Source organism: Mus musculus, chromosome 15, assembly GCF_000001635.26.
Source record: "Mus musculus strain C57BL/6J chromosome 15, GRCm38.p6 C57BL/6J".
NCBI classification, from domain to species: Eukaryota; Metazoa; Chordata; class Mammalia; order Rodentia; family Muridae; genus Mus; species Mus musculus.
In genome coordinates this window covers 98628191-98644702 of record NC_000081.6, presented here as the reverse complement: position 1 = coordinate 98644702, position 16512 = coordinate 98628191, and the positions used below count along the sequence as shown (strand labels likewise).

Below are 16512 nucleotides of genomic sequence, written 5' to 3'. Positions count from 1 at the left end.
CGCGTCTCAGAGCAAGTCCCTTGTGTACTGCCAACTGCCTCCTCCAGCCAGCCATCAGGCCCCGGGTGCGGTGTGCCCACAGTGCCTCTTGCTGGTTCTTCTTGCTCCACTCATGAATCCTCGGAGAGAAAGGGCCAGAACACTGTGAGCGGACAGACCAGAGACACCGGAGGGACTGTGCGTGGTGTTTTATTGGAGATGACAATGAGGTGGGGCGGGTTCTTAATGGAGCATGCTCTGTAGGTCACACGCTAGAGCCATAAGGCAAGGGTAGCCAGGTGGACAGCCTCGGGGACTGTTCACTGTGTCCTGTTCCTCTCATCTAACCCTAACTGAAGTGGCTGCTATGAGTCAGGAAGCCCCTATCTTGCAGGAGCCATGGAGGGAAAGGACAGAAATGACAGATGCAAGGGCAAAGAATGAGAAGAGCAAGGGGGGCCGGAAGCTGTCCCACCCTCCCCCGCAGTCCAGGCTGGCTCTTGGCTTGAATATGCCCCAGTTCCCTAGTCTCACCAGATGCTAAGCGTCCCGGTTTGGTGAGTGGGCCGTTTTCTAGCAGAGCTACAGCTGTGAGTCTGTCTGTCCTGCCTCACCCGCACTGCTCCTGTCTTAGGTGTAAGTGCCCACCCCAGCTGATGGGACAGAAGTGCCGCCATGTTGAGCTCTGATTGCTTCATTTCTGATGTGTGGCAGTGGCGTGAATGGAGTCCCTTTGCTTAGGATCTACGCCTGCTTAGGAACCGAGTTTCTTCTTCCTCAGGCTATGTTGCCCACACTCACACCCTCTTGCTCTTTAGAGGGGCATCCATTCTGGCTGGAAGGCCCCTGCTAAGTGATCCTGGCCTGAGATTGTTGCCCACGGGGGCGGCAGCTTATGCAGGGGGAGGTGCCAAGGATGCAGAACACGGCTAGTACCCGGATGAGAACCTACGGGGTCACTGTGCCCAGGAGGTGAGGGGCCCCTTGCTTCTCCCAGAACCTTGGGACCACAGTCAGCCCTGGACCTGGGGCTGGGCAGAGGGTTGTGTGAGCTGAACCTAACGGCAGCCTAATGCCAATCTAACTCCAACCTGCCTGAGGTGGACACCCCAGCCGCTGTGCCTGCGCCTGCCAGGGTGGGGCAGGAGGTGGTCAGTAGCTGTCCTTGGGCCAAGGCCGGTTACGCTGCCAGTTCCGGTCATTGTGGTCATGCTCCGAGTCCTGGGCTAGGAGCCGGTCTTGGGGGTCGTGCCCGTTAGCACTGGGCAGCCCCGAGGTGTGTTGGCGGTGAGGCTGGTACAGGTCCTGGTAGGCATCTGCATAGTCCTCCTCCAGATGGCGAGAGCTGCGCTGTGAAGATCCGGTCCAGGCCTGGCGGGAGCTCTCGCTGGCCTCATCTGAGGGCATCAGGCTGTCCCTCTCCAGGGGTGAGTGCTCCTCCACTCGCTCCCCCAGCAGCTGCTGGTTCTGGGGGCCACACAAGATCTAGGTAAGGGAAGAGAAGCCTGGCCTTCGTAGGGAGATGAGGTTCTAACACTCCCCCTACTCTCAATGCCTAGGTTTTTAAAAGTATGCAGTGCAAGGAAGAATTAAGTTGGGGTATTTTCCAAGTTAAGTGCAGAAAGTAGTTTTAGCTCCTTACAAATTCAGGCTCTCCCTTAAAAAGTACCCGGGAAAGCCAGGCGTGGTGGCGCACATCTTTAATCCCAGCACGCAGGAGGTAGAGGCAGGCGGATTTCTGAGTTCGAGGCCAGCCTGGTCTACAGAGTGAGTTCCAGGACAGCCTGGGCTATACAGAGAAACCCTGTCTCGAAGAAAAAAAAAAGTGCCCCCGGAGATAGGTGTGGAGAGTGTTTCCTTTGTCCCTAGGAGGACCATCTGATCTCAGTCACTGTGCTGTCCAATCAGGAAGTCCCTTGACCTGTGTGCCATAAGGTCTGTGGAGCAGGCAGAGCTGACAGTCTCAGCAATCCCTTGGCTTCACACACAGACCAAGAACAATCCTTGGTCAGGACGGGAGCTTTGCCTCGACTGGGGAAGCCTGCACAGCTGTGCCCACTAGAAACAGTTACCTGAAGTCCAGGGATGGCACTAGGCGGACCCAGCAGTCCGGGGCCCGGTGCTGGGTGGTGGGTCGCTCGCCAGTAAACCTCTAAGTATTCAGCCAGGTGCTCACAGGCATCTTCTAGCTGGTTCTCATCCAGAATCACGTCGAATGACTCCTGGAGAGAGAAGGCATGGGGACGTTGGCTTCTCCATGGCCACTCTGCAGCTGCACCCTGGGATAGGGCGTGGTCGCAGCTGACCCTAAGCACTCACGGGTGGGCACTGAACCAGCTTATCGTACGCCATCATCTGTACAGTGAGGTGCTTCATCTGTGACTTTCCCCTGGAGCGGATCAGTCGCTGCAGTACCTGACGGGGGAAGGGCAGAGATGGGCGTGGCGTTTCTCGGGGCTCTGGTGAGAACTGGGTCTAGGAATTAGGCACAATTCCCAACTCGTGGTAGGACATTAGTACCAGGTGAGGAGGGATGTCAGGAAAAGGAGCTGGTCACTCCAGGCAGGACCCAAGCAGAGGTGCACTGTATTCTAGGGGACATCTAGGGGACCCCAGTGACCCAGTTCACTTACCTTTGGCGAGGACACTTTGACAAAGACGATGATGGGAGCCAGTGAGGTCTTGGCAAGTTGTGCTGGGTGGTTGATGGTGTCAGCATCCAACACCACTAGCTGCAGGGATTTGGCCAGCTCGAATATGCGCTCAATCTCACTCTGCACTTCAGCTAAGGAAGGGGAGCAGTTTACGAGGGGCTCTGGGCACTGCTTACAGCCAGAGCTGCTACAATGCAAGCAAGCCTGGATAGGCAGGGGACTGGGCAAGGGGGGTGTGGGGGCAGAACTTGAGGCAGGTGGTAGGTCGTGGGCAAAAAGACAAGGAGGTTCAGGTTTGCAGTAGCATCAAGTAGGCAGAGAACCAGGAACAAAGGACTCCTCACCAATGCTGGAGCGGGCGGAGGAGCGCTCAATGATGGTCCTCTTGCCAGGATTGTTGAGCACAGAGCGCTTGGCCAGCGAGAGGTCGGCCGTGACGCGTGTGATGGAGATCCTGGAGTGGCGGACCGCACACTGCCGTCTAAGCCAAGCACTCCTTACCCAGCTCCCTGACTCTCCTTGAGAGGAGACTAGCTCCGGGCATGCACAAGGGGGAAATTAACTTTCCTCCTGATTGATTCTCCTCCCGGTTCCAGACCAGGGCAGCTTACCTGCCATCAAACCTGTGTTTAAGGAAGTCGAAGAGCGCCTTCTGCATCATGTCCGTGACCTGGAGGGGAGGGTGTGGCACTGACAGAGGGCCCCCCTGGCAGCGGGACAGTGTCCCCAAGTAGAGTTCACACCCTACGCAAAGACATTTCCCACTGTGGCAGCTTTGGGAGGGGTAACTCTGGGCTTGGGAACTTCCTCACCTCATAGCCTTTCAGAGAGGGTCCCACCAGCACCACAGGCCGCATGGAGGGCACCACATCATACGGGGGAACATGTTCCGCCTGCAGAATGGCCAGGAGGTCAGACAAAATCTTGGTCTCGGTGCCCACTTTAGGCCTGACTGCTCTGGGGGATGGGGGCAGAGTGGAGAGTTCTGGGCGCCCTCCCCTCTGGTTCTGTAGATGCCAGCAGTGACTGACCAGGAGGGTCCCCAGAGCCAAAATCCATGACCCCCCGGCCCAGGTCCCTTTCTGACTCACCTGCTTTTGCTTCTGCTTGGCTTTTTGGAAAAGGAAATAAAAGATTAAAGTTGGTGGAGGGAAAAGGCCCTGGGGGGCTTGGGAGTCCCTTCCCCTGGGGAGGTAACAGGCTCTCCCTGCTGTTCTGGCCCCTCCACCAGCCCCCTTCCCACATAGTTCACTGGGAAGGACCCCCTTCCACTGCGTCTTATTTGCCTACCCAAGGTGGGTAAGCTGAGGGAAGACTACCTAGAGACGGAGGAGGAGAGCGTCGGTTGCCAATGTCACCCAGGCTGGAAGGGTTCCCAGATCTCCTGACAGAAATGGGGAATGGTAAAATGTCCACACAGTTCTATACGTTAACGTTCGACAGATTAGTAACTTCATTTATGACAGCTGAGCATGTACAGTGTGTGTGTGTGTGTGTGTGTGTGTGTGTGTGTGTGTGTGTGTGTGTGTAAATGTATAGCTGTGTTCTGTGGGCGCAGTGCTAAGTGTTTGGGGGTTTGGGTTGTGTGTGTACTGAATCTCAGCACTGTTCTCACCTGGCCTTCTGTTCCTGTTTGAGCCGGATGCTCTCCAGGCGTTGGGGGCTGGGGATGAAGGCGATGTCTCCGCCCTCTTTCACTAGCCTCCCGATCCACCAGTCATTGCTGTACTTCTGGGAGGGAACGAGAAGAGGGAGGAGCTGCGTGAGAGGTGCTTGCTCAGGGAGGACTCTGGGAGGCTGGCACCAGGAAGGCAGAGGAAGGGCCAGAGTGTGTGGAATGGCATCACAGAACAGGGCAGCCAGGTTCAAGCCTCATGCTGTTGTGCTTCCAGGTGTGGAATCTGCTGGTTGGTTAGTAACTCTACCCTCCCACTTAGACACAGAACTCAGGACCAAGCCAGGTCTGAGGATGGTGGGAACCTTGGAATCGGGTCCTGAGTGAGGGGGCATCCAGGTGTGCACACAGATGAAACTGGAGGGCCTGGGGAACTATTTTAGATACAGAACTAAAGAGGCCCTGGGGCCTGGGACTGCAAGCAGGAGTAGGCTTCTGGGGAGAATAAGGTTCATTACCTCTTTAATGTGCAGAAAATCTTTGGCCTCAAAGTTGACTCCAGAGCCCTGGACCGGGCACTCCTCATCCAGAACCCCACAGTAGCTGACATTGGTCCTCACAGCAAATGCCACAGGTTTGTGCTGGGGAATTTGATCATCAGGGCAATGAGAGACAGATGCCTCAGAGTACCTCACGGGGAGGCAGAAGCCCCAGACAAGAAGGCTACTGCCTGCTACAGACATACACTTTTCCACACATAAGTACACCCTGACATGACCCTGGGGTCCCAAGGTCCTGCACAGGCTTGCACCCAGCCTGACCCCCTGCCTGCCAGCAGGCATACCTTGGCTCTTTCCAGCTGCTGCTGAGCCTGACTCTCCACTTCTCGCCGGGCACTCTCCCGGTCCTCCTCCAGGGAGACGTCTGAGTCCAGAGAGGGGCGGCTGGTGTAGGAGTCGGCTGAACCCTGGGACGGACGGGAGAGTCTGTGTAATAGTCCTCCTAGCCCTGATGCAAGTTTTCCATCTTCTAGGGGATGACTTGACCCCAAAACTGCCTTCTGTGTGCCTCCCGGTGCCTCTAAGGCTAAACGGAAGCTGCCCCAATCTGTATGTGCAAAGTACAGGGTCTTCTTCCCCACGCCTATTTATATCATAGCTCTGAACAAAATCTTCACTTTTCGCTCTCTTTTCTCCCCTCTATTAAATACTAAAATACTAAAGATGATATACTCAGGTGGTGTTAAATCCAGGAGACCATGTTCTCTTATCTCCACAAGAGCCTGAAGCAACCTGGACATTATCCCTTTAAGATGACTGGAAAGAGTACAGCTAACTAACAGATGCCGGTTGGAGCTGGATGTGGGGGTACACACCTATAATTCTAGCACTTGGGAGGTCAGGTTTAGTAGCTAGAGAGCTAAAGACTTTCTGGGCTATATGAGACCTACTCCCCTGCTCCCCAAAAGCAGGGTGGTGTAAAGGTATTTGCTGTTCAAACAAGATGGATGACCAGAGGTCACTCCAGGGAACCAACAGAAGTAGAGAACCCGGGCTGGAGAGATGGCTCAGTAGTTAAGAGCACTGACTGATCTTCCAGAGGTCCTGAGTTCAATTCCCCGCAACCACATGGTGGCTCACAACCATCTACAATGGGCTCCAATGCTCTCTTCTGTACTCACATGCATAAAATAAATAAATCTTAGAAGAAGAAGAAAAAGAAGAAGAAGGAGAAGAAGAAGGAGAAGGAGAAGGACAACAACAACAACAAGAGAACTCATCTCTGAAAGTTGTCCTCTGATACACACACACACACACACACACACACACACACACGAGTTAGACAGTGGTGTTACCTGGACTAAAGAGTTATTTTCAGGACAGCCAGGGCTACACAGAGAAACCCAATCTTAAAAACCAAACCAACACACACACACACACACACACACACATACACACACACACAGAGAGAGAGAGAGAGAGAGAGAGAGAGAGAGAGAGCTAGTTAGTTGCCTGCCTCTATCTCTCAGGTGCTGGTGTACCCTCACAGCAGGCTTCCAACAAAGTTTTGAAAGCTGTTAAGCCAGGCGTGGTGGCTCTCGCCTTTAATCCCAGCACTTGGGAGGCAGAGACAGGCGGATTTCTGAGTTTGAGGCCAGCCTGGTCTACAAAGTGAGCTCCAGGACAGCCAGGGCTATACAGAGAAACCCTGTCTCGAAAAAACAAAACAAAAAACAAAAAACAAAAAACAAAAAAAAAACAAAAAAACAAAAAAAAAAAAGAAAGAAAGCTGTTAAATTCGCCTTGCGTGTGAAGACTGGGCCAAACTACAGACTTCTGGAAGTTACCTCCCTTTTCTCCCCCCACCCACTTTCTTTCCTTCCCACACCTGTGGGGACAGGGAACTGGGCATGTGGAAGCAGCAAGAAGACACGGAGGAGAGCAACACATGGCTGTCTCCCTGGGTACAGGCGAGGCCTCACACCAACCATTTGCTCTGTATCTCTCTCCTTTCCCTGGGCCCAAGGGAGATCAGGGCCTGGAGGGAGACTGTGCTGGTGCCAGGCAACCCAGCTGAGATACAGGACCTCGGGGATGCCTTTGGTAATGTGAAGGGACAGTCATTGAGTCCTGCCCAGAGTAGGAGCATACATCTGGAGGGTTACAGAGGTCACCTTCAGGGCCATGAGGAAGATGCCAGACAGATAAGGGAAGTTCAACTTTGAGACAAGCAGCTGAAAGTTAAGATAACTGGATTAGGGAAAAAGACATCTCTTTTGACTCAGTTTCTCCTTCTGGTGTGCAGGAGCCTGGAAGAATTCTTCCCTGTATTCTGAGATGTCAGTGGTACAGAAAAGCTAAGAGGCTAGGTAAAAGCAATGAGTGTAAGGAAAGAGGTTTCTGAATGTTGAGGTTGAAGAACAGTCTCTTAAAGCCACTGGCTATGACTACCTACCTACAAGCAGCAGAGGCCAGACTCTTTGGAAAAGGCAAACTCACACCCCTGCTGTCAACCAGGCCTACAGCCCAGCCCTTCCGGTGTGCAAGAGGGCTGGTCAGCTAGGTGTTTGGCAGCCCTGGAATCTGAGCTAAAGACTGTGTCTATTGTAAACCAAATGTCTTGAGGCAGCCCCAGAACTGGGTAGCGGTTTGGGGAGGCCTTTTGTTTTGCAGAAGTACAGGCCAGTCTGCTGCCCCCCTCTCTCCAACCATGGGAGAACAAGACCTTGACATGGGGTGAGGGACCTCACTCCCAGAATGTAAACGCTAGCTGTGAGGTGTGGCTGGCAGAAGATAGAGATAGATAGATAGAGACCAGCAGGTGAAAAGGGCCTTGGAGGATGACCACCTACGATCAGATACTTCCTCAGTACCCAGCAGGTATTGGGAGAAGTGTAGCTTCCACCTCCCCAGATCCAAGCTCTCAGTCCAATTTAGTCCTTAATGCCTTTGGGGTATCTAGGCTAGGTGAGCTCTTAACCCTAGAGATTGACAGGGTCTCTCCTTAAATTCTTTAATGGGTTGTGATCTGAATGGAAGCCACTTTCCATAATTCCCATGTCCTGGGGGGTTGCATACGCTGGTCTGGTACCAGTTAGAAAGTAGGTAGCATTCTACCCTGCAGAATGGCAGGCTCTTACTTCCCCACCCATTATGCCCCCAAAGCCAGAGCGTCTCAGTACTCTGGAGCTGCTGGAGTTGGCACAGTGCCCTAGTGGTGCCCCCCTTGCCTGGTGAGTGTGTGGGCAGGCTGCAGCTCCTCTCTTGCCTGGCACAGGGGAAGAAGAGGAGGGAGATGAGCCCAGTGGATTTATTTAGAGCCTGATCTCCCTCCTACTGCTTCAGAGGGGGCCTCGGGGAGAGCAAGGAGCTGGCGGGAGGAAGGGAAGTTGGGGGGGAAGAGATCTAAGAACCGGGGAAGGTCAGGAGGGAGCAATGGGTCAGCAGGCCGCCCTCAAATAACATCCAGGTATCAGTCTCCTGCATCAGCCCCGGCTTCTCACCAGGGATGAGAAGGTAGCTCCTCGGGCCCTGCAGCCCCGCAGAGAGGTCTCTCCTCCAGCTTATTCTGACTCCCAGGGCTATGCCAACTGTCCCTTCAACTGTCAGAAAGAGGTGCCCACCAGAGCCTTCAGAACCACCTCTCTGCTCTCCCTTGCAACGTAATTAGCCCCAGAGCCCCATGGAAAATTGGGTCCTGAAGGAGCCTGGTCCCAGAATCAACTGACTGACACATGCCTGCTCTGAGGCTCACCACTCCTCTTTCCTGGGCCGGAGATAAAAGGCTCGATTTAATCCTGTCAGGGGACCCTTTCAAGCCCTGTTAGTGGTCCTTTCCCATATCGAGTGGGATGTCTAAGGGGAGACTGGTGACTCCATGAGGCTCTGACACTGACCCCCCCCCCCAACTCTTGTCCCATCTTTCCAGGCAGTCTTTCTGCTCTCTGAGCTCCGGGAATCACTGTCTAATGAGCTGATTTGTCTCAGTGGGTCAGGAGATAAAAGCAAAGAGAAGAATTAAATATTTATTGGTTGCCTGGTTCTCGGAGCAAAGAGCTTCCTTCCCATCCCCATGCCCCTGAGCTCCCCTGGCCTCACCTCCAGGCCCTCCTCTGCAGGGGGCTAGACTGAACACAGTCTGATGGCCCACCCCTGTGGTTGGTGGCCTTTCCAAGAAGCTGAGCTAGAGGCAGTGGTGAGTGAGAGCAGTCAAGGCCATGCGCAGGGGGGGTGGGCAGAGAGGAAAAAGAGACCAAGTTCTAGAATTCCTGTCTGCAGAGGCTGGTACGCGAGTCGCTAATGTTCTTCCAGCTCCCTAATTTGTCATTTACTTGAGGCACAAGTCCGGAGTGTCTCCCCCGGAGCTCAGCTTTCCCTGTTGTGTTCAGACCCCATGAACCCAGGATACGGAACTCCAAATGTTCCATGTTCGCTCTAAAAACCTCGGTGTCGGGGCCTTCTGTCCTCCCCTCCTCAGCCTCCTATGTCCTGAGCTTTGGGGCCACCTGCTCGAGCCTTCCCCCTACAGCGTCCCTGTGCACACACCGGAGTACCTGGGATACCTGGCTATGAGAGACCATCTTCCCACTTTCCTAGAGAGCCCCCCGCCGGCTTACGCGCGCTGCCCCGCTCGCTGCCAAGGCGTTTTTCAAAGTGCAGAACTGGGGGAAGGGTTGAAGAGAGAGAGGTGTCATCCCAACTCCCCCACCCCCACCCCCCACCCTCCCCCGCGGGCACTCACCGCCTCCGAGTCCTCAAACCCGGGCACGTAGGAGTCGTCATACATGGGGGAGTCCGGGGTGGGTGGGGGGAGCGAGCGGCGCCGGGGGCGAGGACGGCGGGCCGCGCCCGAGATGCCACCGAGCCGCGCAGCCCTGCGGGCGGCGGCGGCGGAGAGCGCGAGCGCGAAGGAAGGAGCGAGCCGCGAAGACCAGCTGCTCGCAGCTCAGATCACCGCTCCCCTCCCCACCCCCCAGCCCAGCCGGTCCCACCCCGAGCGCGCCAGCGCGGCTGAGGAATCTGCCGCCGGCTCCCACAACAATAGTGCCCGCCCACCTGACCCCCTCCCGGGAAGACGCGGGCGGCGGGGGCGCGGCAGCCAGGGGGGACCCGCCGGGGCCGCGGAACCGGGCGCACGCGAGTCGGGAAGGTGGGTCCCCGGCACCTCCGGGGCCGGGGCGGCGGGGAAGAAGGGCGGAGAGGCTGCAGGCGGGGCGGATCCCGGCGGGGAGGAGGCGGGGCGAGGAGAGATGCAGAGACAGGGACTCTCGCAACCCAGGAACTGCTCCGCCGGGAAACAAAGGGCTGGCGCGGGGGAGGGGAAGGGGAGAGACGCCGCAACCAGACGCGAGCCCGGTGGAGAATCGAGAGGGTGCGGGCGGCGGGGAGGATGGCTGGAGAGAGAGGAGGACTGGAGGCAGGGAGAACGCGGAGACAGGAAAATGGAGATCTAAAGGAGGACGGACAGCAGATGGGGAAGAGGTCTCAGGTGATCCGGCAATGTCAGCTCTCTGCAAGTCCTGGAGACACCCAAAGCAAACCCCGCAGTGGTACTAGGGAGAAATGGTTTTGAGCTCCCAGACCCGTGCCATGAAAGCAGCTCCTGCCCCAACAGGTGCCCGGCCCTCTCCGTTCCGGGCTGCGGTAAAGGGCCGACCCTTAAGAAGGGGGAAGTTCGGGGACGGTGGCTAGGCCTCCCCACACCTGTTGCACGGGCAGATTTTATCCAAGTTAAGCCGGGATGGAGATTCTCTTCTTCACTTCCCTGCCAAGGATTGTGCCAGACATTGCCAAAGCATCCGCGGGAACTGGGGCAGAAAGGGGCTGTTTTAGGTGAGCTTAAAGGGTGGAGCAAAGGTGCGATCCTGACGCTGAGGTTGGGAAGGAAGAAGGGTAAAGCCTACCGCTTTGCAAAAGACCAGAATTACGTACGGTGTGCAGGATGCTGGTTCTAATCATCCAGCACCAGTCAGCGCCCTCCACCCCCACCCCGCCATTCGAGGAAAGAGTCGCAATCTCTGAAGAGATCTTCTAAAAGCTGTCATCATTTGAGCTCGCTCCCTTTTTACATCCCTCCCCCCCCCCCCCCGACCAAAATTTTCCTTTTGCATTTTAACCTCCTGCTTGGGCATCCCAAGAGGATGTGAGGCAGACACCAGCCGTGCTTGGTGTCTCGCTTTCTCAACTCAGCCCTTTGCCACTTCTAGCTCCTGAAACCCCGGAGGGTGTAAGTTCAGGACACTTGCCCACCCTTCCGGTTACAATTGGGAAGGGTTCAAGAGATCTATAGAAGGTTCTGTGCGGTAGAAAGGAGAGGAAGACCACCCACCCAAGCCAACTGGCTTCCCACCTATATCTTATCTTCCTGTTCCCTCGGTAAGAAAAAGATGGGGGGGGGGGCTCATCTAATGACACCCTAGTCTGTCTCCTGACTGAAGGACCGGCAGGCAACTTTATTGGAGCCCTTGTGTCTGAGGGCACCAGCTGCAACTGGGGGAGGCAGCTTCCACTGCTCCAACCCAGTGTGTTTGAGGGTTAGTTCGATATCTTCTGTGTCCCCAAGTACTGCCTTGTCCTGTACCATCCTTTTCCTTTGTCTCCTTAGTCCCCTCTCTCCTCCCAGAGGGTGGAGAAGTGTCAAAGAGTAAGACCCTTCTGGCTCTCTTCTCCTGGAAGAGGGTCCCGTCTGGAATCTCCTCCCCTGGCCTCTCTAATTTTGGGACTGTCCACCCACCCATGGGGATCCCTGGACTGTTAGGCAGCAGATTTGCTATCAGCCTCACGGGGACCTTGTTGTCCTCATCCCCAGCTGGGACAATGGTGTCTAAGTCGGCCTCTGAGAAATTCGTTGCCATGCCAACCACCTCCTCCTGGAGATGGGTTCCAGTTCCTCATACCTACAGGCATCCCCTGGGTCCTGCAGGCACTTGATCTCCCCTCTCTCCTCCTATACCTCTGAGCTGCCACAGAATGTCCACTTCCTTTCTCACTAGAGCCACACCTGCCTATGCCAGTTCTCCTGCTAATCCAGCTGTGGAAGCAAGATCAAAGAGGAAAGCCTTAAAAGACCAGGTGTGGAAGCGGAGAACCTCTAGAAAACTAACTGGGCAGCAAGTGGGGAAACTGAGGCAGGAACTGGGAGTTCTACTCCAGGTGGAGGCCCCTCACATTCCAGCTATTAGGTTGCCCCCTCCCCGGGAACTCAGAGAGGGTCACTGAGGGAGCCTGGCACGGCCCTCCTTTCAATAGCGCCCCTTCCTCAGCTCCCCAGTCAGACCTCTCTGCATGTTTTGCAGGAGGCGCCAGTTCCAGCCTTCCCTTCCTCTATTATCCAGAGCTCTCAACTCCTGTTTTCGCTCCCGCCCCATGCTGCAGTTTCCCCCAAATGCGGGAGCTTTTCTCCCACCCTTCTTGGGAGGGGGCCCCGGAGGTTACCTCGTTCAGCAGGAAGGTTGCACTGGAGTCAGAAAAAGACATAGACCGGGTTAGCGGCCTCTCTCCCTCCCCCGGGCCAGGGGCTCCGAGGCGGGAGCGGGACCCAGCCGCGTCTCTCTGCACACCGCTCCAGCCTGCACGCCTGGCCTCGCCCCACGCCCGCCCAGCTCCAGCCGCCTGCTCCCTCTCCTCGCTCCTGGTTCCACCCCTTTCCCTCCTCCTCCCTCCTCCCTTCCTTTCTAGCCTCCTCCTTCTGTTTCTCCCGCACTTCCCTCGTCTTTCAGTCTAGTGTGTCTCCACTTCAGTCTTGCCTTGCTACCTCCCCAGTTCCCTATTCATCTGGTGTCTCTCACTGTCCTTCCAATCCCCACCCCTCTTTCCCACCCAGCCTTACCCCTTCTCTCCCCCTCCCTCAGATCTCCAGAAAAGACAGGGTCTGTGGAGCTCTGCCATCGCAGGCTGAGGGCGGGAAAGGTTCAAAGGCAGGCTCTAGGGAGAGGTTGGGTTTGGCTCCCCCCAGACCCCCAGCTTGATACGTCTAGTGTCCCACCCCCAGCGCCCTAAGAAGAAACACCGTACTGAGTCCCACCTCAGCCGGGTAACAGACCGAGAAGGAAGAGTTAGGTGTTCAGTCCGTTTGACCAAGCCTCAAGACGCCCCTCTGACTTCTGGGGAAGCCACGACCATCCACCCTGTCCTGGTCCCGACCAGGCTTCTGCAGAATCCTTTAGGAGACAGCCCAGCACGAACGCCTCCTGGGTCAGCTAGGGTACTGCAGGTCTCAGCTCCGCCAAAGGGAAGGTCAAAGCGAGGTGAGGCTGCCGCTTTCCCTACCCGCTGTAGCGCCCCCTAGGTTCGATGGCTGGGTGTCCGCACCCACCCTCCAGGTGGCTGCATCGGCCGCACATGCTGACTCCTGCCAGCAGGAGGCGCTGCCGGGGAGGATGCAGCCTGGATCTAGACCCTGCTGAAACCTCCTCCCCACCCCACCCCCAAGAGCCCCAGGAGAGAACCCCAGGTCGCACTCTGTCCCCACCCATGTGGGGTTCTTTAGAGACACTCTTGTCCCCTCCAGAGCCCTAGACCGCTCTTACCTCCATCCTGGTCTCAGGGCGAGCCCGGGCAAGCCAGGCAGCATCCCAGCTCAGTCTGGGCAGCAGAGAGCACAAAGTCGCAGGACCGCTTCTCGGGTCAGTACCCCTTCTCGTCCCCTCCGGCGGGCACGTCAAAGCGGACAAGCCCAAGTTCTGGCGTGGGAGGGGGGAGCGAGGGTGTAATCCCAGTCCACTCGCTCACTACATCCTTCTAAGCGGACTAACCTCTCATTGGTTCTTCCATACGGAACCGGCCCCTTCCCTATTCTTAAGACAGTGGCTGCTCCTGGGCCTGGGGCAGATGGGAGCAGACCCCCTCATGGAGACAGAACTGAGAGATCTAATGACCTGGGGGAGCCTCCAACTTCACCTCGGGGTTTCCCAACAGAAAAACTCCCTTTCTCAGCCCTTCTTCGAGCTTACTTTTTCCGGGTGGAGGGGGCTCGGGACCCCTCCCCTCCACCTCCCTGTTCCCTGAAGATCTCCGGAGACTGTCTCTACTCTGCTGACTTTCCACTGGTCCCATTCCAGAGAGAGCTAAGGTGGAAGAGCATCCATTCTCAGAACGCTCCATTCCAGGTTCCTCTTGGGCTGGTTTTAACCTGGAAAGTGCCTGGGAGGGCACTGCTGCCCCCCCTTCCTCTGTGGTCTGTTCCTGCCACAGATATGGTTTCTTTTCTGCCACCCCTACACACTCAGCTTCAACCCTGGAGAAGAGACACAGGCTTGGGGACGAGGTAGCAGGGTGGGTAGGATATTCATTCTTTTCCTTTTGTCTTGTTGGGGGTTGTCATGGAGGGAGCTAAAGTTTTGCCTCGGCAACAAGACCTGGAGGGAGAGATATATCACCCCCCCTCCCCCTCCCTCCTTGCCTCCCCCGCTGACCACAGCTAATGGACTAGCTCCTCTGGGCCTTGGGGCGCTTCAGTTTTCACAGGAGAAGCGATTGTCCCTGGCTTCCCTCCTCCCTCTGCCGGAGCCTACACCCCTGAAGCCATCTCTACCCCTTTAAAACCTAAATATCGGTTCTCCGAGTTTATCAGAGGGAATCTGAGATGCAAAGGGTAAGCCCACGCCTGTTTGATCATTTGCAGGCAAGCTGTCTGCCAGACCTGGTCTGAATACCAGGTAGGTAGCAGACCTGGGCCCGGGGACTCCTGGCCAAAGGCCCTCCTCCCAGTGAGGTGATTGGCAGGTCACATACTCTCCGCCTCTCCACTTAAGGTCTTTCAGTTCTCTGGTCAGGTTACTTAAGAGAGGCCCCTATTGGATACCTTTTTGGGGGCCCTGCCTCAGCTTGGCTGGTGCAGACGCACCAAACCCTAGGTTCCCACACAGGGTCAAGAGGCTTCATCATTTCATCCTTCAGTCTCCACTTGCCTCCTCAGAATGGCATCATCTGGACAACTCTGCTTATCGGCCTGGAATCTAGTAGTCTGGACATTACCAGGACAGAATCTGTGGCCCACCACATCCATTTTTTAAATTTAATTTTATTTATTTATTGTATTTATTAGACCAAAACATGATGCTTTTTCCCCTCTGAGGAAATTCTTTGGAAGTAACTTCTTCAGGGAATTCCCATTGTCAACTCCAAATATTACTTTGGGAAGTTCCTCTGACATCAAACCTCAGTCTCTCCTGCTGCAATCAGTACTCTCTTCCTGGCCTATAGCGTTATTTGATGCTTTGAGGCTCTCTCAGGCTCCATCCCCTGATGCAGCATTTGCTATAAATATGTCTGAAGGGTTTCTTGCTGACAGTGCTCAGAATGATAGCACCCTTCTCTCCGGAAGCCGGGCCCCCAGAGAGAGAGCGAGGAGTCAACTATGGCTTTCAGACCCAGCTCTTTCTTGCCCACTCCGAGGCAGACAGCTTTGACCATTTGAGGAATCCCTCTTCACTTGAAAGAGGAGAGTGAGTAGCCAGAAATTCTTGGCTTCTGCTGGTACGGGTGCAGACTAGGTGCCCTGTAAGCGTTTGCTTTAGTCTTTCATCTCAGTTTCCCCTCTAACGCCAGTTGTAAAGAATGGATTCCAGCAGGAACAGGGCTAGCATAGAAACTGAATTCAGGCTGTCCCCCGAAGGATGGGACACTGAGAAGGCCAAGTCCCTGATGTGGCTTAGACTTTACCGCCATCCCTCCACACTATAGACAAAGAACTGTTCTGCACGCGCCTCACACTTAACGATCCTGAATCCCTCCTCTTGCCACACACGGGGTCAGCTCAGGTCCTCCACCCCCACAGTTTAGTCTCCAAGCTCTATAAACATCAGCTCTTAGCCAGAGAGGCTGGGGCTGAAGAGATGGGGGTGGACCGGCAGAGCCAAGAAGAGCTGTGGGGACTTCTAAGTAATGGGAGCTCCAACAGAGCAGGACTCCTGAGGCGGGGACAGCTGAGACGTGTCAGGGGACAGAGAGAGGGCTGTGGGCATCATTAGAAAGGTAGCCTGCGGAGGCTCGGCCAGGGCATGAGGCTGAGCCTGGTATATGCTCGGCAGGGAGCTGAGCGCAGTGGCTCTCTGAGATCCTTCCGGGTCTGGACCCCAAGTATCAGCCCAGACTGAAACCCTTTTCACAAGGACTAGCGGGCCGTGTGCAGCACACGGGCTTGGAGGTTGGGCACCTCCGGTGGCTTGTTCCTCCAGTTCTCCGCTCCTTTCAGCCTCGCTCTCCGACCCCACAGAGCTGTGGCAGCCATCTCTGGCTCAGAATGAGGGCATGGTGCCTGCAGCCTGCTGGAAGATGAATTATTGAAGAGGGCGTAGTGCTAGCTGCTCACAGCTGCTGGCTCCTGGGCCAGGACTAGCACTGCCTGCCTGTCACTCTGTGGCTTCTCACTGCTGTGAGGGGCTTTGTCGCCTTGGGAAGGATATTGGGGAGAGACTCACCTGGATGGGGGTGGAGGGTGGGGTTTGGACAGAACCTTCCTGCGAAGAAAGGAGGTGGGAGAATGTCCAGGTGAGGAGGCTGCTCTTAGGATAGAGAGCTGACACTCATCTTTGAACCGGACTGGGGGTTAGGAACGGAAGACCCAAGTGGCTGCTGGAAGTTGCAGGTTTGGACTCGTATAGGCCTCTGGGGTTACAAAGGCAGAAGTTTGGATGTTTGAATGACATGAGAGCAGCTGAGTGACAGGACATTGAGGGTGGCCCTAGTGCCTCCCTACACACAGGACTCTGTGTGTGGGAGGAGGGTGGGGTGGCATGGAGAGTGGGTAGTTAAGCATCGGGGT

General features: G+C 55.8%; 1 protein-coding gene across 21 annotated transcripts; it reads right to left on the bottom strand.

Annotated features, from left to right (window-relative positions):
• Positions 1–166: 166 nt before the first annotated feature.
• On the bottom strand, positions 167–16267 carry Cacnb3 (calcium channel, voltage-dependent, beta 3 subunit). 21 transcript variants are annotated; one of them, XM_030248302.1, is made up of 15 exons: positions 12772–13027; positions 10452–10555; positions 9490–10267; positions 5093–5215; positions 4767–4889; positions 4249–4364; positions 3953–4017; positions 3725–3744; positions 3446–3526; positions 3245–3303; positions 2978–3087; positions 2613–2764; positions 2299–2394; positions 2052–2201; positions 174–1464 (listed from the first exon to the last, which is right to left on the bottom strand). In XM_030248302.1, exons 3-15 carry the CDS (start codon positions 9532–9534, stop codon positions 1132–1134), a joined length of 1473 nt encoding a protein of 490 aa, XP_030104162.1. In that variant the 5' UTR covers positions 9535–10267; positions 10452–10555; positions 12772–13027; the 3' UTR covers positions 174–1131. The 21 variants fall into 21 exon arrangements, with proteins under 21 accessions (NP_001038206.1, NP_001343472.1, NP_031607.2 ...); XM_030248304.1 differs by having other exon boundaries at positions 9490–10197; positions 12772–12991; XM_017316415.2 differs by lacking the exon at positions 12772–13027 and adding an exon at positions 12183–12390.
• Positions 16268–16512: the final 245 nt, after the last annotated feature.

Excerpts from the sequence above, each read along its gene's own strand:
- Cacnb3 (XM_030248302.1), bottom strand. The coding sequence starts at position 9,534 with ATGTATGACGACTCCTACGTGCCCGGGTTTGAGGACTCGGAGGCG. Across the intron at positions 2,765-2,977 it reads CTCCGCCCGCTCCAGCATTG|CTGAAGTGCAGAGTGAGATT; the intron begins GTGAGGAGTCCT and ends CCCCTTCCTTAG. Across the intron at positions 2,202-2,298 it reads AGCTGGTTCAGTGCCCACCC|GAGTCATTCGACGTGATTCT; the intron begins GTGAGTGCTTAG and ends TTCTCTCTCCAG.